Source organism: Ixodes scapularis, unplaced genomic scaffold (genome assembly GCF_016920785.2).
Source record: "Ixodes scapularis isolate PalLabHiFi unplaced genomic scaffold, ASM1692078v2 PGA_scaffold9__187_contigs__length_104089568, whole genome shotgun sequence".
Classification (NCBI taxonomy): Eukaryota; Metazoa; Arthropoda; class Arachnida; order Ixodida; family Ixodidae; genus Ixodes; species Ixodes scapularis.
This window is the reverse complement of record NW_024609884.1, coordinates 25,076,216-25,097,054: the sequence shown is the minus strand read 5'-3', so window position 1 is coordinate 25,097,054 and position 20,839 is coordinate 25,076,216. Positions and strand designations below refer to the sequence as shown.

Below are 20,839 nucleotides of genomic sequence, written 5' to 3'. Positions count from 1 at the left end.
AAATCACTTGAGAAACCGTCACCAAGATGCAACATGAAAACACTGGAGGAACGCTTCAGTGAATGTCTCGGCATTGTCAAAATCAGAGTTCAGCCGTTTATAACAGAAAAGACTTTAATTGCCTTTGTAAAAACTGCCTGCAAGTCAGTCTGCATATTTATGTTCTTCTCCCACATTTACCAGTCTAAGATTCTGGTGGCTACAAAAGATTACTTAACTTACATTTTCCAGGAACAATAATTTATTCAAGCACTGCATCAACTCGAAAATCCCATCCTCTTGTCTCAATGACGACACCGTCTTGCAATCGGCAGAGCTAAAGCCTTATATCGACATTTATGAGAACTACAGATGGACCTGCAAATTTGGAGTCACATCCGGTTAGCTAAACTGTTCTTGCTAATATTCCCAGTAACTCTTTTTGTTGATGATCGGCTATTTTACGGCCCTGGTAATTCTATAGGATAAGCATATGAAAATTTAACAGCATACAAAAAATTTCACTAATTTTCCCCAGTATCGGCTTTTAAATGTTTTGTGGAACTAATATTTTGCACTCGAGAGTCAAATGGTATATGGACCTTCTGTATAAACAATATAATTATGTATGAATTGCTTCTTAATCTCAAAATATTCACCGCTCCAATGGAGGGCTTGCAAAAGCCATTTCACTATTTGTGCATATGGCACATGCTATGTTGCTAACCAAAGTGGCAAACAAAGATGATTTGGTACACCAGTACACCAGTGGAAAAGTGATCTGGCCATGATGCACTTGTATGACTTCGACCATTATGCACTCTGGTATACCTGTGCATCATGGTCAAAGTCAACATTACATCATCTGACACCATAATACAGTTGGAGGTTCAAACTAGTAGAAAGATATTTTAAAGGCCAAGAATTATGTTTTGCACAGAACTCTTTCTTTTGCAATGTACTTAAAAATTTGGAAGTTCTGGAACCTCCATTCCATATTAGATGTTGTTTAACCTTAACTTCTTGCCTTCTTTTCGAACATCATAACATAAAAAAGAGCTATCATGCTCTTCACACATTGCTGCTTTTTTTTTTTTACTCACCTTTTATACCTGTACTTCAGATTCCTGCTTTCCCACTGGACTTTTTACATTTTTTCTTGAACACACACTCTTGCTAGTAGACATCTTGCAATTTCACTCCTCCTTCCAGAGTTTTACAACCTCCTTCTATGCATGTTCCATGATTAGTACTTTTTGCAGCTATGCCATTTGTAGGTATTTAGTTGAAATGATTGTTCTATCCTTCTAGGGCCACAGTGCAATGCCAAAATAGAGAACAACTTAGAGGAGTGCACTGGAATCCTAGATGCCCTGGTGCCAAAAGATATGTCAGTTTTTCACCCTGCAGACGAAGTTAACCAGACGTGCAGGTTTGTAGCAGTGTTTTCCCAGTCATCTCTTTTTCTGAATATTAAAGCCCTCAACACAAAACATATTTTATTCCAGGCATTTGAGGAACTACGACACCTGCATGATGCGATCCATAAAAGAACTTTGTGGAGATGGAATTGTATTTACACACAACTCTGATGTTCTAAAATACCTTGTAGAGTATCACAACCGATATTCTTGGGCTTGTGCTACAACTGGCCAAAAAAGTCAGTGGAATCCGTAATCAGACAATACGTCACCTGTGTATATGCTGTGATAATTGCCAAAAACTGAAGATCAACTTTCCAACATGTTGAATAAATGCAATTAGAAGATACAACATTGACTGATTTACTTTCAGGTTGCAACATTGATACACTGACCTCGAAGCTGAGGGAATGCCGGGGATTTATTGATTTTGTTGTCAAGCCAAACAGTGCTTTATCATTCTCAATGCCTGAATCTTGCTTGTAAGCGGCATTATTAAGGCTTTGTTTTCCACTCCAGAATACCATTACTTTTCTCCTTTATAGAGCTTCTCAGAATGTGTGCTTATGGCATCTGCATTCTTTTTCAGGGGTCTTCAAGATTACAGGACTTGTGTGTATGCTGGTGTGATGGAGGCATGTGGTGCAAGTGCCAATGGTCTGATCAAGAGTGTCAAAGTGGACTTTTACATCAACAAAGTATTGCACAAGCATGCTTCTGTATGCAGTCACAAGGCTGATACTGGTACTTAAAATAATATACTCATTCTTACTTGTAGTCATAGGACTGACTTGGTGCACTATGGTTTGCAACTCCTTTCTCCAGTCCCAGCATGCAATGATGAGGAACTTGCAGAAAATTTGAGGCGCTGCAAAGGTATCATTCGCTGGCTGGTATTTCCAAGCACTGAAAATCCTGATGATGAGAGTCAAGAAAAGTTGGCTTGCATGCAAGTAGAACTGAAACATTTTTTGCCAGAGCTAAAACAGTTTTTTCACTCAGTCCTTGTCATTTCTCTTTATACTGCAGGGCCACAATCGATTACCAGAAATGTGTAACGAAGTCAGCTCGCAAAGTGTGCCCAAACGTAAATATCTACAGCAATGAGAATATGGATGATCTTACTCAGGGGCTCTTTACCAAGTTCAACTCTACCTGCTACAAAAGTGAGTTCCTGTTTGCTGGCTGATAAACATTGTCTTATCCACTGGTTGTGTTCTTTTTCAAGGGAAAAAAAAAACCACAATAGCAGTCTCAAAAAATCTTACCACAGTGGCACCCCTAAAAACACCATTGTGCTCAGAGAAATCAGCTTTAAAAGCCCTTATGGAGTGCATGGGATTTATACATATGAAAGTCATACCCAACACTGTTGCCAGGGGTAACCCTGAAATGCTAAAAGTTGCTTGCAGGTAAGTTTTATTAATTTATGAGTATTCTATTACTCTGGTAGAAGTTAGAGCATGCTTCGAAAAAAATCTTGCTAGATGTTCATTTAATTTGCTCCAGCATAATGATAGATGGCGCTACCTCCTTCTTGAGACTGCTCATGACCACCGTGGTTTATTAAAATGAACATAATCTTTTTGAAATGTATCTTTGGTTAAAAAATAAATGTAGACAATAAAAGTAAAACTTAAGTAAAAAAACACCGCATCTGCATAACGACGAGGCTTTTGCTGCCAACGGATTTCGTCTGCATGTCGTCTGCTTTCTTTTGCTGGTCGGCTGCACCTTCGGACACTGCTCCCAATGCCATCTATCAATATGAACGCCAAACACATCCCACTACTCGACTCGGTCATCTACGTCGCCGTTGACCGTGGCAAGTTTTTTAGGCCTGTGTTTTACAGAAAGGGAGCTACGCTTTGTAATTTTACAACAAAACAAAAAACGACCTGTGAAATACACTTTTGACGAAAAGTTTAGATTGCTATGTGCAGGCGTCGATTTTTACGGTCCATTTTAGATTGAGTCTGGTGACTTGGAACACCCTATGCACAAGCACTGAGCTACCTCTCAGTGGAAGCATCTTTGGGCTCCATCCAGAGAATGTGCCTTGGGAAAAGCATGCTAATTCAAGCGTGTCTCCCCTTCTCAGTGGAAGCATCTTTGGGATAGAATGATTGGTTTTTGCAAAGGGGAGATGACACAAGCTAGATGTAAGCAGACAAAAGAAGGAAAGCAAGCAAAAGACACTCTTACGTAATGTTTCACAAAATGATGCAAGAAAGATCAAGGTACATAAGCACTGCACATGCAGGATGCTCTCATATTTGTAGCAACAAAGCTGACATTCCTTTATGATATTTATGATTAGTAGCATTGCCTCCAAGCTTTGTATAATGGTGCACTGTTAGGCATCTAACACTGATGGTAAGCCTACTGTGTACAAGTTTAATATAACTGAGCTTGACATTCCTGAGATGTCACTGTGACAAGAATTAATATTCCTCTCAAAGGTCTATGAAGCACTATCAACATTGTGTCAATCAGAAGATTGAAACATGTGAGAACAGTCAAGTCCTGGAGTCTCTGATGATAAAATATTACACTGGCGAGCTGTACCGAAAGTATGAATGGACCTGTCAGCCTGTTGCCCCAAAAGGTCAGAGGGGGGTTTGTTGTAAAACACTGTGTTGACATTGAAAAAGTTGTCTTTTTGATTCCAGCTGTTTGCAACCCACTCTTGGTTTTAGGCCATTTGGAAAATTGTTCTAAAGAACTGAATCATACAATTCAAGGTCTGAACCCAGAGGAGGCTAATAGCTTGAAGCTGGACAAAGCATGCATGTGAGCCAATTTCTTTTTCATCAAGGGTCCTATCTTATATCAAGGACAGACGTACCAGCTTCCCATAGCGTAAGTGACAAAACACAAAATACCTGTGAAACGAAGCGTGGGACATTTAAGCCTTTCATACATAAAACATTTGTTTTAGTAGCTCCCCTCAGCTTTTGGTATTCCAGGCTAAGCACAATTAACAAATATTTATAAATAGTACTGTAAAGATCCAGCTGATTGTAACAAGCTAGTAAGAGCTCTCCCAAATTCTGTTATTCACTACCAGGGGAGTTTCAGCCTATCACAGTTGCATAAATTCACAAGTTAATGTCAAGTGTGGCAACAAACTCCTGCCCCAGACCCCACATGTCTTGCACTACACACGGGACTTGTACAATATGTACAACTGGACATGTCAACCCGAACATGGAGGTGAGCTAGAAGAAAACTTACACAAACAGTCAAATAGATGATTCTTAGGTTAGTGCTTGCACCACTAATAAATACTATTTGCCTGTAACAGACAACTGTGATGGCAGTGAAGTTTTGGATTCCCTAACAGAGTGCTTAGGATTTCTGAATGTTCTTGTGATTCCTTACGTCCAAAATTCAAGCAAAAATGCATCACTAGAAACTGCATGCTCGTAAGTTTGCTCAAATTTATTAAAACTTTCTACTGAATTACACCTAACAAGCATTTTATCTAACACAACTAAATACATCAAAATAAGATTAGGCATAAACACAAAGCCTTTCCTTTTCAGAGGCTATCAAGAGTTCAAATATTGTGCACTTTTATCCGTCTATGGGAAATGTGCACGCCGTCCATATGTCTTAAAGCTGCCACGGGTGCAGTACTTCACTCATGACCTAGTGCAAAGCTATAAGTGGACTTGTGATGCAATCCACCATGGCAGTAAGGTTCTCGGCTTCCTTTCAGTTGAATGCATGCTGACCAGATATTCCAAGAATTCCAAGATTTGACAGCCTGCAAATGAGTAGTCTTGTAGGCTGTGCACATGTGTAACCTGAGCAGGCCGTACATCTGTGTAATCCTTACAATATAAGTGCACTTTGCTTAATTAAACTTTACAAAATCTATACTCCGTTACACCTCAAAGGGGCGGTGCAACGATTTTCGGACTTTGCCCAATTAACTGCAGGAATGAATCTTTCTCATCTATAGAACGAAGAACAGAAAAAATTGTTTTCTTGCGCGTGCTAGTTTTTATTTTTAAAAATGGAACAAATCAAAGGTCATGATACCCCTCAATTCTCAAGCCATCTTTTGGGTGAGGTCACTGGGAGTAACATCTGGCTTCTCGTTGGGTTCTGTCTTCAGAGCCCCCAGCCACTCCATCTGCGATTGTTGACTTCTCGAGGATTAGCATTGCCGAAGGTCGATGTAAGCGATCGAGACTAAAGATGGGTTTTCCACGGGGTTGACGGCAAGTGTAGCAGCAGAAAGGGATTGGTTTTGTTGACTTCCGTGTACCCCCAATGATGGGACACCATTACCCATAACTGCCACACGTAGGTACAGATAGACAGATAACACTTCTTTTTTTTTTTTTTTTGCAATTACGCAGTATTGCAGGATTTCGAGGGAAGGTGGCGAGTTTTTTCTCACCTGTGTCTAGATGAACAATATCAGAAATACAAGCTGAAAATTTCCTCAATGTTAAAATTGTTGCACTAACCCTTAAGAATGTACCACAGCAAGGGCTAGAAGCTCGAGGTCACAGCTTTGGCAGTAGCTCTAGTTGCATGAGTTTGTGCAAGTGAGATGCATCCTTAAAGGGACACTGACAGGGTATTTATGCTTGCCAAGGTTTTAATTTGTACATGAAATAGTATGAGAGCCCAAGTACCCAGAACACAATTTGCAGCTTGAAATTTGTTTTCTTTCCATCCAAAAACCGCCGATCGAGAACTGGCCAGTTTGAGTCGCGCTGACTCTCCTCTCCGTAGTCACGTGCCGTTTTCTTTGGTTTAGACACAACCATCAACTAGAGTGAATGTTGTGGGTCCATTGCAGGCATACACTAAATATTAAACATAAAAATGAAATGTGAGACTATTTTTTTGTGTTTTCTAGAAGCCGTAAATATGTTGACTGAAGATAAAAAAAAGTTGCACGGCCACGTGACTTCCGCCAACTATCTCCTCTATATTTCTTCTTCCTCCCCAGTCCAGTTTCCGTTTCGGGCAGTTGAATTTTTTTACTTTATTAAAAATATATGTGAGGCAGTAGCAAGATTATTGATTAGGTAGTCCTTTGACACCATAATGTATCTATCGCCTGCAAAAAATCAAACAAAAATTTTGGGGGGTGTCAGTGTCCTTAAGCAAGAAGCTTGCACTTGTAGCCTTTGCTGCGGTACATCTGAAAGTGAAACGGAGTATAACCACATTCATCTATCTAGATACCCATCTGAAACTCCCTATAAATTTCAAGCTTGGCTGAAGAATATTGTGAATGCCCCTTGTGCACGTAAAAGAAAATAAAAAGAAATCTGATAACACTTGTTTCCTGGCAAGTGTGTTGTAAAACTCGTGTATCAGAGCGCACACTGCCTGTAACGACATGCCATGCACGAGCATGCGTTTTATGAAAAAATATGCATTTCATGGGAAAAAAAACAGCAACTTATTTTTGTTATTTATTCATGCACTTAAAGGCCAACCTACAGAATCGTCTTCCACCGGGAAGAAAACCGGTTCCCATTTTTCTTCTCCCCGCTCCCTCTCGCATTCTTCTCTACTCCTCTCTCCACAGGAGAGGGTTTCCGACCTACTCCCCGCAGAAAATAGGACGGTGTCTCTTTTTCTCTAATGTAAAAGAAGGATTGAGGGAAAGATTCTTCCTTTCTGGTTGCTCGTCGGCCTTTAACCAGAGTTTGTAACATATTCCGTCTTAAAAGTTTGACTTGCCATGTAAAGTATGTAAAGTACAAGAATGTCCTGTGCTAAAAGCTAATTTTTTTTAATTGTTCAGAAGCTTCAGTCTGTCAGACAGACGTGCTACTGAGCCAGCTCAAGAAGTGTTATGATGACCACGTGAAGAAACACGTCCTTCCAAATGCAGACATTGGAGGGCCATCAGCTAAAATGCAGCTTGCATGCTTGTAAGACTTTTTGATGATTTCTGGCTCACTTAATAAATATAGCATTTTTATGTATAACATGAAATTATCTTCCTTATGACAGAGCTCTTAACAGATACCAAGAGTGTGTAAACGAAGAAGTCAACACAAACTGTGGAAATAACCAAGGCCAAGTGCTGATGCTTGATGCAGTAAAAAACTACACTTACATTGTGTATGAAAAATTTCAGTGGGCTTGCGATATGCGTAAGACTACCTTCCACTGCAGTTTTCACCAAAGTTTATATGCTCTACAAATGAAAGCTGCAATAATATACAGTGCAAAATATTTTCATATATTTGCAAAGAAATATATGAAAATAGAGAATTTGAGTCCATAAAAGCATAATTATTTTCTTTTCAGCTAATGTATCCTTATCCACAAAGAATAGGAACAATAAAACACTTAAAGGAGCTGTGCAACAATTTCAGTGCTTTGCTTAAATAATTTGGGAGTTCGTGTTTCGCCCTTTCTGAAGTAAAGAAGAAAAAAACACTTTTGCCTGCATGTCCTAGTTTTTATTTTAAAAATTGACAAAGATTGAGACTTTCGGCACCTCTCAACTCCTTCACCATCTTCAGAGTCCCATGCGCTGTGACGTCAATGGGGGACGCACGGGGTTCCGGTGAAGCTCTCTCTCTCTAGAGCCATCAAAAGCAGTGAGAACTCATCTGCGCGTGACCACGTGATTGAGCAGCACGATCAACGTAGCAAAAGGAGGAAAGTGTTGACGTGCTCGTCCAGGGCCGGCCATCCCTGTCCGGCTCTGTCCCTGTCCCCCTCCGGCTTCTGGCGGCTGTTCGCGGTAGTAGATAGAGCTGACGGTTTTGTTGACCTCGGATAGATGGCGACACTAAAACTCCGTATAATACAAGTTTTGTAGATGATACCAGGGTTTTGACACGTTTATATTTGTTGGGACGACAAGAATTATAGAAAAATTACCATTTATCAAGCAGGTATTTGCACAACTTGGTATCTTTTTACAAGTCCCCCTTTGACATCACGCCGCGTGGTTCTCATGGCAGCCGCTCGCGGCTGCAGGTTGGGAAATATTTTAATTTTTGCCTCGCGATTATGCGGCGGAATTGCAACATTTTGAAGGAAGGAGATGTGTTTTCTGTCCTTTGTGACAATATAAACAAAGTCAAAAGTAGATGATGCAAATTCTTCCAACATTAAAATCATTGCACAGCTCCTTTAAAAGAATACACTGTAATATTTAAACTAGTCTATATTTATAAGCTACTGAATCTACTTTTTTTAAGATTAGCCAGGGGTGTATTTTTTAACTCTAGGAGCAGTACCTTAAATAGCCAAATTGCACTTAGATTATTTCCCAACAATGTTAATAGAAACAAACTAAGTCAATTGATACTCTCACTTCCAGACCCAGACTGCAATAAGAACAGTCTTTTGAATGAACTGACCACATGCAAAGGAATTATAAACATCAAGGTGGTTCCAAATGCCCTGAATATGTCAGACAATGCAAAACTCAGAGAAGCCTGCAGGTTTGTAACTACTATTTTATACTTGTAGATTTATAATGGCAAGGCACCCAAGATAAATTGATCCTTTCACTATCTACTGACATGAGATATCAACAATTTTTTTTCAGAGGAATCCAATTCTATCAAGCCTGTGTCAATGAAAAAATGAGACTGAAGTGTGCCATGGATTCACCAGTTTTTCTTCTGCCTGAAGTTGCTTACTTTACATTTGTAATGTTCAATAAGTTCAACTGGACTTGCTTCCATCAGTCTCAGGAAGGCAAGTACTTTGCATAAATTCTGTGTCTACACCAGAGTGTCAAACCGAAACTTTGGTTGGTTCGATTTGGGTTCGGGTTCACGGCCATCGGTTCAGTTACAGTTCAGTTCCGGGGAGCAAAAACAATGGTTCAAACCAATAAATTGAGAACATATTTTCTGCAAAGTTTTGGCAATAGGCACTATTTCAACAGTGAAACAAGGAACTTTATAGCTATTCATCATTCGAACAATTTACTTTTATTTTCAGGTACCGAAAATAAGAAATTGTGTTATTTAATTACAACGAAACAGTAAAAGAAAAGCTAGATTAACATAAAAAACGTCCTGTTTATATGACTCAACCTCAATTTGTTTACCTCAGTTGCATATATCTTACCTGAATCAAAAGGTTATCAGTCTGGTAGGTCGCCTAAAATACCTGTGATTGGTACAACTTTGCATTGCGTATTAAAAGTTGAATCCTGTCGTGCTCTCGAACTTAGGAATTAATAAAAGTACATAAAATCATGAAATGGACACCTCCTCGCCATATGTAGTGTGAAATCTAGTTTACGAAATACGTCTCACATAATATGTCATGACGATGCAACTGAGCGAAAAACAATATTATTTTCAAAATATCAGAAAAGTTTTGTGAGAAGACCTTGCAGTCTACCTTTCATAGAAAGAATGAGCGGAAACCACAACGCTTGTTTTCCTGACCAACATTGTTTACACTCAGCGCCGCGATGCAGGCGAATAATCATGCAGAAAAGAGTGATCCAAATTGTTCACTCTAATCTATATGTACCTTTGTACTCAGATTGAAACTGGCCTAAACTAGCGCGTACTGAAGTGAACATTTTCGGCATAACTTGGCATTTGAAGTTTGTTCTTGACAAAATGCCGGTCGATTCAATTTGCACATAGGCATCACCCTTGATAATTGGTGATTTGTTGTTAAATAGAACAAAGCAGTATTTCATACATTGCAGCTATTTAATTGGTCACTTTCTGGCGGCCTGTTTGCGCAACCGTCATAGTTCTGCCACGTGCCCCTGTGTACTTTGTTTTTGTCCTGCCCACAGACACATAAAATTGTTGCTCATCACGTAAGAGATGCAATAACAGACTACTGCTATATGTTTGAGAAGTTAGATATGTGTTAGGAATTAACAAAGTTTTATTTAAAGCAGCTTCAAAACCAGAAATTTGTTTAAGACTCTCCCAACTCATTTATAGACGTGCCTACTGAGGATAAAAACGCCGGAAAAGATTTGCAGAGAAGATTTCAGATATTTGTGGGTGCAATTACTTGTGATGTAGATCTTTAAGGTGATCAGCCCTTCATTTATGTGGTCAAATGTTCAGTCAGTAATTAAATATATTTTTATTGTCATCAATAGATTTGACCGTATGAAGTTCCCATAACTGCTTGAGACCAGAACGGGAGGACGATACTCGAAAATGTCAGCTGTTCAGTCTGTGGAAACATGCTTTTTTTTTGCTGATTGGCAGTGTAAAGCACCGAGTACTAGGGTATGCCAAAAAAGGACTGTGTGCTCACATAATAGATCTGAAGGCAAATACATGAAATGTACAGAAAGAAAAAAAATAAATGCTATTCTTCTAAATAATCTCATACACAAAGCCTTACTGAAAAAATATATAGATAGAGACGCATACAATGATATTCCTAATTAGTACACATAAATAGCGCAAAGGACATACAATATATTTCTAATAAAATCACATATGGACATCGGCTTGCACGAGCTCGAAACTTAGCAAAATACTGTCTCGGGAGGCTAATATTATATTCGGTTTCTACGTGCCCTTGTTTTTGGGCCCTCACTTTACAACTCTGTGCTTTCCAAGTCATGCGCACCCTAGCATTTTATTAGGCTTCCACATATCATCGTGAGACTGCTATATATACTGCTCAACTTTACAATCTGGACATCAACTTTTGCCAGTGTTGAGAACGTCGCATTTCACCAGAAAACTGAACTGTTTAAAGGGCAACTCTACTCAAAAAGTCGACCCTATAGAAATGGCTGATATCGCTTTAGGGGGTCCAAAATCATCAAACCGATGCCGCAATCCCGATTAAGACCAATATTAAAAATGTTCTACCAGCTGGATTAGCGACCCGACGGCGGGTGATTAACGCTGGCACCTGGTGAGCTAGTGAAGCAACACTGAGCAATACCGTAAGTTTCGCCCTATGCCCTCGTACGAACGTCGCAGATGTTTCGTTTCCCTTGGCATTCTGCGATTCTGCTGATAACAAAAGGTGCCTTACCGCAAGTCGAGAACTAGCCTAGTTGGTATGGTTACGAGGAAGAAAAAACACAGCACCAGACAGGCCTTGACTTTCAATTAAAAAATGAAAGACGTTTACAAATCTCTGTAATGCGAAACTAGAGTGCAGCTCTTGAGGAGGAGGAGGGGACGGTATAGAGGGGAGGGTAAGCCCCTCCTCCTGCAAACCCTCTTCTCCTCGTCTTCCTTCCTCTCCTCTTCTCCTTACCTGCTCCTCTCCTCCTGCCACTGAATTTGTTCATGGGTGATGTGACACGAAGTCATGACGCCATTTTCCCTACTAAATGTAGCGGGGAAACTAAATTGGTGTTGAGGTCACGTGACATCAATTTCCCCGCTAAATTTAGCGGGGAACTTAACCAGCTAAATTTAGTGGAAATATTTCCCCGCTAAATTTAGCGGGGAAACATCCCATTATGCAATGCGTGCGGTTACATCATTTCCGACGCCTACACCTCTCAACCCGCAAACGGGCGCCCAAGGGCTGCGCTCTAAAACGACAAAATGAAAACAAACTAGAGAACATGCAACCACACTTGTCCGACTACATGATGAAAATCATAGGGAAAAATTAAAAAGTCCATAATCTCCATTTTTAATAGCATGTTGAACACGGTAAGTTGTATGCTGCATTCACGTAAGCTTCCATCATGCAATCAGTAGTGTTATAACCAGAGATTGCAAGTAACAAGCAGAGCTAACTCTGTTGTGCATTTTGCTATCATTGTCATGCTTTTTTGGTCATGGTACCAAGAAAATGTGCTTTCTGGCAGCAGTGTTTGTGCAAACAAAGTAGTTTCTGGGACCGCGCTTTCTGGTCTGTGCCAAAGATGCGGAGCAGAGAAACCTTTGCAACAAAATGTTTTTATATCTTATCCCCCCCCCCCCCCCCCCTCCCCACACACACACTTTTTTCCTCTTTTTTCAATGCTCCCCCAGAGAATAGTTATTTATTCCTGAGGGACTCCCTCCTCCATTTAGGCATGTTAATTCGACGATTATATTAGAGTCATCTGTTAACAGCAATCTTCCATTTCTTTTAATTTGCACCAAAAAACGGTGAAGTTTAACAAAATATGGAGATGGTCGAAGTTTGGGGAAGAACTTGAGAATGACACTCCTGCGAGATTTAGAGTGGCCGCCAATGTTTGGCTGTCCACCGAGGCCTCTAGGATAATTTTCAGGTATCCATCCCATACACATTGTAGCTTTATTTATCGTCGGATCAATAAGTCACATTTAGTCTTTTCAATGCTTCTATTCTTGAGGACAACTTTCTGAGACAGTTCAGCAACATCGAAAACATGTTTGGATGACTCAATGATGTGTTCATGTAAACAGGGTTGTGCAACTATTTTTGTACTTTCACTAAAAGCAAATCTCTGACGTTGATAACTTGCAAAAACACTCGTTAGTTTTCCCCTCCGCTCAATGTCAGATGCAAAAAAAAAAAAAGTAACAGCTTTCCCATCCTCAACTCAATATTAAAACAAGCGGCCACGTTATCCGATGCTAAATATATACAGTCAGTGTTCGTCATAGTCATGCGCGGGGTTTGGCAAAAAATAAAGCATGGGTTGAGCTGTAGCTTTTGTAAGAGTTTGGCTATTCTCATCTTTGACTGAACACGAGCCATTACCCAGATGCTTGGCGATGCTGATTGTCATGAAACCGAGCACTCGACTCAGGCTCATGACAATCGAGTATCTCACAGTGTCACATGGATCGTGGTGAGAAGTCATGATGCCATCTGACATCACGGTGTCAACAACGCTAAGAAATCCAGTGACATTCTCAATTTAAGTTGACATGATGCAGTGAGTCACGTGACTATGTCACGAGGCAACGTGATGCGACATTACTTGACAGCATGTCTTGACACCATGACGTCCCGTGACCACGTGACACATGATTAATCATAGTGCCAATACTGTCGAGACCGGTTATAACGAAGTCGGTTATGATAAAGCTGCTACAGTGAAGCGATCACAATTTCCCATTCCTTTTTGCACTTCGTTAACCGAAGTCGGTTATAACGAAATAGCGGATATAGCGAAGTGATTTCCAATTCCCAATGACTTCGTTATAGCCGGTCTCGACTATAAGAGCGCCACAAAAACCCACAATTTTTCATACATTGCAATTCGGCATATGACAATTTGATTACTACATATAAATACAGCTGCCAATTTTTTTTCTTCGAACATTCATTTTGTAATACAAAAAAAATTGCCGTGAATCACTTAAAACAAGTTACCGTTATATTTTTTTCCAGTTCAGTTCCAAGGTGGCTGCCAATATTTCAGTTCAGTTCAGTTCTGGTTCAGCTAAAAATAATGGTTCGGTTCCAGTTTTCGGTTCGGTTCAGGTTTGACACTCTGGTCTACAGTGCTCACTTGTGCTCTTTGGCTTTGCTTCAAGCCTTCAGAACTGCCGTAACTACAGGCTTTGTTTCATTTTACAGGAAGAATAAGCGAACTTGTTAATGAAACTGAAGTTGTAAAACAGTTAGGAGAATGCCATGGTTTTATTCTGTTCAGTGTTGAACGTGCCCTGTATCATCACTTCAAGGGGAACTCTATGAGGGAAGCTTGCCTGTAAGTTTTAAAGCCGTGGTACTCCTTTGCACCACGAATGTTTACTTTAGCAATAGTCACTAGTAATGACGAGTTTTCTCTGAACAGCCACTTCTGCCACTTACGTAATCTTTTGTTGAAACATATGGATGTGTAAACTATAATACTGTTTTGTAGTGTAGACCAGAGGCAAGTACAGTCTTTAGACCATGACCCTACCCAGAAGTTACACAAGCTTTGGCCTGGTAGCCCCCTCTCTCTCCCTCAAATATCAGCAAATAAAACACTTTGGTCTTGCTGCACAGAGTACTGTATGTATGCTTAAAAAATAAACATTTACTTAATGATTTCAACACACAAAAAAACAATGAATGCAGAGTACCTGGATTGACAGTGTAGACATGCTCCCATCAATATCAATATATCTTTTTGCTGTCATTACTTTTGCACCAGCAATTTCTGATAATTGTTGTACTGACAAATAGCTGAATGGAGTAGCTGGCACTGCAAAGACAGTGCCAACATCTCCATAAAAATGACTGTTTATTAAAGAGGAATGTAAATAGCTTGATGGACATGAGAGATGGCCTCCAGGTTTATGTTTGCCATCGACTCCTACTTGCTCTCAGCCATTAGAAAAAGCATACTATACTATAAGGGCAGATGTTTGAAGTGAGCCATCCGCATGCAACTTGTGATGTATTGGATTGTTTAGAGTATGAAATAATTAAATGTACAGTGTTCAGTTTTCAATGTTTGTTCCTGAGGAACACTCACTAATGACTAGCTGCTGTACACCTCCCACAACCCAAAGGTCTGTGAAAAACTTGGTGTCTGAAAATGTAGCAAGCCCCACTTTGTGTACCTGTGATCTACCTAGATGCATCTTCAATCTTAACGCACCATGGGTGGTAATCAGGCAATACTTTTTTACTTCAAATTTCTGATAACCCAACCAGTGCTTGCAAATTATGTTCAAAATGCTTTAAAAAGAATCACATCACACACTGAAAAGTTCTGCAACTTTAATTTTCTGTACAGAATGCATTGAAAGCCAGTAGCTAACAAGCCTTTTCGATATATACCTATGCAAGAGTGACTTTTTCAAATACTGCATATGAATAATGATTCACTGTTCACAATATTTTAGGGGGGTCCAGAACTACCAAAAGTGTATTGTGGCAAAACTGGAACAATTTCATGACCGAAACTTCACAATGCCAGACAGCCAAATTGTGAAATACTACACTATGAGGTTATTTGGGAAATACAACTGGACATGTGACAGTCTGGATCATAAAAAAAAATGTAAGCTGCTGCCTGTGCTTAACACTTTCAAGACATTTCAGTTATGAGTACATTGAAGTATTAAAGAAAGAAAAAGTGCTCTTCAACAACACTTTATGTATTAAGCCTCCTAATTTTAGGTCATCTCTGTTCTGTTGATAAACTTGAAAATGGATTGAGACAGTGCAAAAGTTTGGCAGACTCTGCCAAGGCAGCTGCAATGAACAAGTCAAATTTGGAAAATGTATGCGAGTAAGTTCTAATATGTATTGTAGTTAAAGTATCAAAACAAGGTTGCCAAGTAAAGTTTTTAACCAGATTCAAAATACATATGTGAACACATCACAATGCTTATTTAGGCACTTCCATTGTTTTAGATACTACCTTGACCACCTCGCTTGTATTGAAGATCAACTGCAAGAATGCAGGTTCATGCCGACGGTACTAAAGCTAGGGCGCATCCGAAGACACACCCAACTTCTGGACAGCAGTTATAAAAAATACTGTTCCTTTTTAATGAAAGGTAAGATTTTATATGGTTTTCAGTCTTTTCATCCCATGTAGCTCTTATCTCATTAACTAAGTAAGAAATGCAATTTTATAACTGCAATAATTATCCAGGAAAAAATGAGTGTACCACCAAGCTGCTCCCTGGAAAGTATGAACAGTGCCTAGGCTTTGTCAGCAATGGAGTGATTCCTAACTTGGGATCTGACACAACTGAGTTGGATCTGCCAGCTGTACAAAGGTGCCATACTTTTAAGACTTCTGTTAAGTTTTCTTGCACTTAAACCATATCTCATGTTTCATGCAGATACTTAGATGATTACAAAAGCTGCATTCAAGAGATGACTAAACTAGCCTGTGGCAGTATAGATTTGTCCCTTGATGTCCAGACTTCCTTAGCAGTACCTGTACAAATTGTCAGAAAGTACTCTCACTTCATAAGCACAAGTAAGACCTAACAAGTTTAATCAGATATCAAATGTTGACATGCACATATCCTTGCAGATAACTGCTCAGATAATAGTCTTACATCTGCTTTGCGGGAATGTGATGGCATTTGGGATCTAGATGTGGATCCGCTACTGAAACATACTGACAACAGTGACTTAATTCAAGCCTGCAGGTAAATAGTCCGAGCTCAATTATGTTTCGGCCAAATTCTGATCCAATAATTACTTTCTTTTGGATGCAGTTCTATTGAGATATTTGGCAACTGTGTCAAGCAAAAGGTAATTCCACTGTGTGAAAAGATGGAGGTTGCATCAACACATCCCAGTGTACATTCATACCTGTCTAATGCTCTGGATGTATACAAGACAATTTGCTCACAAGATCTGAATGCAGGTGTGGTTTTTGTTTAGGGATTATCACTCCATCTGCATCACAATGGAATTTGTATTTACTTAGATGGTTATCTGAAGTGAGAATTTTGACTGCTTTCTTGCAGTCAGTGAAGCCATGTGCAACAAGCCTGACCTGCTTATAGCATTTATGGAGTGTGGAGGCATCATTGACTACAGAGTAGTTCCATTTTCTGATGACCCTAATGATGATGTTAAGCTGGAAATTGCTTGCAGGCAAGTCAATGAAAACCTAGTTTCAAATGAAAACAGCTATTTTAGGCAACAAGACAAGGTCCAAACTAACTCTGATAAACATATTTCAGAGGTGTTAAGGAGTACAAAAGGTGCATTTTTTCAAGGCTAAATACAGTTTGTCAAGAAAAAATTATCCCAATGAGCAATGACATAACCAAGTATCTCAGAAACTATTACAACCTGTATGACTGGGTTTGTAATGCCACCACTACAGGTAAGTTGCTTTTATTAGGACTGTGTGAATATTGAAATTTTCTAATAACAGTATTGAATAATGTGCTATGCAAATTCGCTTTGAGATGGACTGCGATATTCATATTTTTGCAAGTGTTGATTGCGGCGTTTTAGCTCCGTTATGTGCTCTTCCGACCGAGCAGTGATGCATTGCGGAGAAACAACACCCGCGGAAGCGAGCTCCGCATGTGACACTTCTCCGCAGTGCGTCACTGTTCGGTAAGAAGCACACTCAACGGGGCTAACCTGCCGCGATCAATGGTTCGAAAAGTACAACGATTACAGTCGAGTGCTTAAGAGAAAAGCACACTTTCAAAGTGGGATGGTGCACATGCACGCGGTGTATTTAAAAAGAAACGGAAACTGAATTTTGATATCTACATCGCAGTAAAACTTTCAAAATTGAACTTTGGCTATTATGCAAAAGTATGTTAGGCAAGAGATGCCCTGATAACCTGCATTTATCATTAATTATTGTCTTTTTTTTTTTAATTCGAAATGGAAGAAAATTTACCTGCACATAGCAAGATGATTTATAAATCTCTTCGATTAGATATAGCTGGGCATCTGTAAAGGTTTAATTTTAAGACAAACGTGTTGTTTATTTGTCATCCCAATATAGGCATTGGACTTTCCAAGGCCACAGTCCATAAATGCATAGTTAGATTAAAATTAACTTTGCTTAGAAATGTACCAGTAGAAGCTTGGCAACAAATTTCCTGAGTTGAACTGGGCTTATATTTAAGCATGGTGCAGTAGCGAAAGGCTTGGAGCAACTATCTGATGTTCGATTAGAAAATATTCCGGTAGAACTACTATTCGCTCCAAACTCAAAATCCACAATTTGTACGCCTACCTTTCGTCATAGGTCATTTGAGTGTGATCTACTGTGTTCCAAGCAGCATAATTTTTACTTTCTAGGTGAATATTGTCACACAGAAGAACTGAAACAAAACCTAACCAAGTGTGTCGGACTCCTTAACAAAGAATTCGACATTTCTGTCACTGGACTTGACACAGACTACTTTTGCACGTAAGTATGAAGTTTGTTAGCTTTTCTGGTATAAGTTGCTTTCATATGCCCAGCACTTTCCTTGGTATTGGGAAGCTTTTTAAACAACTACAGCTGCTGGATAAAGAATGTTTGTTGCATAGGTATATGCTATTCAATTCAACAGAAACTGCATAAGTGTATTTTCTGAGGCATACCAAATAGGAATTTAAATACACTGTTTAATACATTTTAATGCAAACATTTACACTGGACAAAAGGGGGCAAATAAAATGATTCCAGATGAGCAGGTGTTGACTGTACCTTCAATTTTTTACAGCTTCTTGGAGGATTACAAACTATGCCTCAGCACTCGCACTAGCCTTGCATGTCGTAAAAATGAGCAAGCAATGCGCTCTCCAGAAATTATCTACCTCACAAAAGACATAGTCTCCAAGTTCATGAGTCTCTGCAACATGATAGACATAAAAGGTACCCATACTAGCACTATCATTTCTTGCCATGCACTAATTCCTTATTTTCTCAGCAGAATGTAGCAGAGATATCATCTTGGAGATCATTCACAAATGCAAAGGGTTCATAAATTACATTCTGATCGACAGCCTTCAGGACAGTACCGATCCGCTGGGCATGAAAGAAGCTTGCAGGTAGACATCTTTGCATTACCTTTAGGTGAACAGTAGCGCCCTCTGTAAGTTCCCGATCCAATGCCTGCCCCCAGCACAAGCTAGTTTTATGAGTAAGTAGAAAGAGAATGGCTTAACGTTTTCCTGCACGGCAAATTCAAATTTTGGCAGCATGTGGAAACCATCAATCACAGGTGAGCGATGGCCTATGGACATTGTACGAAGAGAGTTAATGCTGGGTCAGGTCTCGCGCTGGCTTTGATCAGTCCCGACAACACTCAATATGCTATATCTACAGTTGTGATTAAAATAATTAAATTAGTACTATTCAACATCCTTTTATTTTTTTTTTCAGAGATATTTCCTATTACCACCACTGCGTTCAATCTGAAGTTTTCAAAGTGTGTGATGTCTCAAGCCCTGTGCTTCAAGACCAAGTAATTCAGGAGTACATGGTAGGCCTAACCAGGAATCTATCCTGGGTGTGTGACCTCAACACCAAACCTGGTATGTAGCTGTTCTTGTCAGAGGAAAAAAGGATTGAGACGGTTTGTTTTTGTGACATCCACATATTGCAGAGAACTGCACAGTGAAAAATATTTTGCCATACATTGCTGAATGTCAAGGATTCATAGAAGGCATTGGAGATCCCCACAATCTTCGAAAAGCTGACAGTTTTGGGCTGAATGTTGCTTGCAGGTACGACAACTTTAAATTTTGCACAACCGCCCAACACAAAAACAGGCTATCAAAATAATTAACCTCCATTTTTTCAGCTTTATTCAGCAGTACAAAGAATGTATCGACCTCAACATTAGATATGTCTGCAGGGAGCCGAAAGTGCTATCCGAAGTATCAGAGATCAGCTTCTACACACAAGACCTTTATTACAAATACTCCTGGACATGCAACAAAAAGAAAAATGGTAATTCTAGCAACTATCCCTGCAGCTCAGGGCTGTGAAATGCACCTCCGACTACCCAGTGCAATTTACAACAATGTCTAAAACATGCAGGTGAAATATGCGACACCGACAAGCTTCTCAGTCACCTAGAACAGTGTGATGTTTTTCTTGTCCACGGAGTGATGCCCTATGTTGATAGCTCATTTGAAACACTGAAGTACAGTTATGTTTGCGAGTAAGTGGTCCTATTTTTCCCAGAGAATATAGTTAGAGCGGCATTACAGCTACCGATTTTTTGCTTCACTAGAAATTTTGCATCATATACGAGGTGCCTGCAAAGAATGAAATCCAAGATCTGTCAATCAAAGGACATCATGGCACACCCAAAAATAAAAATGTTCCTCCACAATAAGTACAATGAATATAAGTGGTACTGCAGTTCCAAGAAAGCAACCAGTGGTATGGTTGCTTGTGTTAAATAGAAAGAAATGCTTGGTAGTGCAACAACATTTCTCGTAGGGGACTGTAATCAGGAGCACCTGGAGAATGAGCTCAAGCACTGTCTTGGATTTGTAATGACAATAGTACGACCAAAGTTGCAGACACTGTACAATTTTACTGATGTGGCAGTGGCCTGTTCGTGAGTTCTAAGTCTGCATAAAATGTTTTGTTTCTCATTAGCAACTAGGCCGACGTGGGTCGGACTTATACCGATAGGCTAAAACGAGGAATAAGTTTGATGACATTTTATTAATGCAACCTTTTTACAGTGCCCTGGAGGATTACAGGCATTGTGTTGTTTCAAAAATCAGCAGGCACTGTGGGTATGACACCACGATCGTACAAAAGTCACTAATAAGGCAGTACCTTTTTGACTTGTACAACAAATACAAGTGGATATGTGACAAAGCACACAAAATTGGTGAGTTGCCAAAGTTAAGGGCTAATTACATTGTTAAGCACAAGCCACCTTCTTTCCTATGCCATTAGAATGCACACCACAACACTTGGCCCTACATGCCAAAAACTGCGAGTTACACTTGAACTTCAGCTCTGCACCTCATGTGGGGATTCATGATCAGGATAGTAGCATTCTGGTTTGTAGGCAAGTCAGTGTTTAGAATCCTTGCATGCTTGTATTAACCATGTTAATTGACTCCTGACATGCTAAGACATCAGAAGGATG

General features: G+C 39.7%; 2 protein-coding genes and 2 long non-coding RNA genes across 6 annotated transcripts in view; 3 read left to right on the top strand and 1 right to left on the bottom strand.

The window, feature by feature from the left end:
* LOC121833823 overlaps positions 1-2,735 on the bottom strand; it is a 49,877-nt gene extending 47,142 nt beyond the window's left edge. Inside the window, exons 1-2 of one of the 2 annotated variants that reach the window (XR_006076871.1) lie at positions 2,669-2,735; positions 2,173-2,315 (exon numbers count right to left, since the gene is read on the bottom strand). This is a non-coding gene — a long non-coding RNA (uncharacterized LOC121833823). The remainder of the gene's footprint in view (positions 1-2,172; positions 2,316-2,668) is intronic. The other variant, XR_006076870.1, reaches the window with a different exon arrangement.
* On the top strand, positions 18-9,164 carry LOC115318893. The gene is made up of 17 exons (XM_042287497.1): positions 18-143; positions 232-380; positions 1,291-1,411; positions 1,774-1,882; positions 1,990-2,144; positions 2,226-2,349; positions 2,430-2,566; positions 2,629-2,812; positions 3,863-4,008; positions 4,073-4,193; positions 4,471-4,616; positions 4,708-4,828; positions 4,949-5,100; positions 7,183-7,312; positions 7,395-7,537; positions 8,722-8,845; positions 8,953-9,164. Exons 3-17 carry the CDS (start codon positions 1,348-1,350, stop codon positions 9,119-9,121), a joined length of 2,025 nt encoding a protein of 674 aa, XP_042143431.1. The 5' UTR covers positions 18-143; positions 232-380; positions 1,291-1,347; the 3' UTR covers positions 9,122-9,164.
* A 4,714-nt stretch (positions 9,165-13,878) lies between these two features.
* Positions 13,879-15,949, top strand: LOC121833824. Of its 2 annotated transcripts, XR_006076872.1 has the most exons (4): positions 13,879-14,007; positions 15,137-15,294; positions 15,651-15,796; positions 15,895-15,949. It is a non-coding gene; the product is annotated as an uncharacterized LOC121833824 (long non-coding RNA). The 2 variants fall into 2 exon arrangements; XR_006076873.1 differs by lacking the exon at positions 15,137-15,294.
* The window catches only part of LOC115318895, a 26,176-nt gene continuing 21,285 nt past the window's right edge, over positions 15,949-20,839 (top strand). The window contains exons 1-15 of the mRNA XM_042287496.1: positions 15,949-16,021; positions 16,088-16,227; positions 16,285-16,402; positions 16,472-16,623; positions 16,727-16,856; positions 16,946-17,091; positions 18,033-18,144; positions 18,443-18,594; positions 18,653-18,770; positions 19,105-19,256; positions 19,328-19,448; positions 19,526-19,674; positions 19,765-19,888; positions 20,424-20,575; positions 20,644-20,758. Of these exons, the coding sequence (XP_042143430.1) occupies positions 16,122-16,227; positions 16,285-16,402; positions 16,472-16,623; positions 16,727-16,856; positions 16,946-17,091; positions 18,033-18,144; positions 18,443-18,594; positions 18,653-18,770; positions 19,105-19,256; positions 19,328-19,448; positions 19,526-19,674; positions 19,765-19,888; positions 20,424-20,575; positions 20,644-20,758 (1,847 nt within the window). The 5' untranslated portion in view covers positions 15,949-16,021; positions 16,088-16,121. The remainder of the gene's footprint in view (positions 16,022-16,087; positions 16,228-16,284; positions 16,403-16,471; positions 16,624-16,726; positions 16,857-16,945; positions 17,092-18,032; positions 18,145-18,442; positions 18,595-18,652; positions 18,771-19,104; positions 19,257-19,327; positions 19,449-19,525; positions 19,675-19,764; positions 19,889-20,423; positions 20,576-20,643; positions 20,759-20,839) is intronic.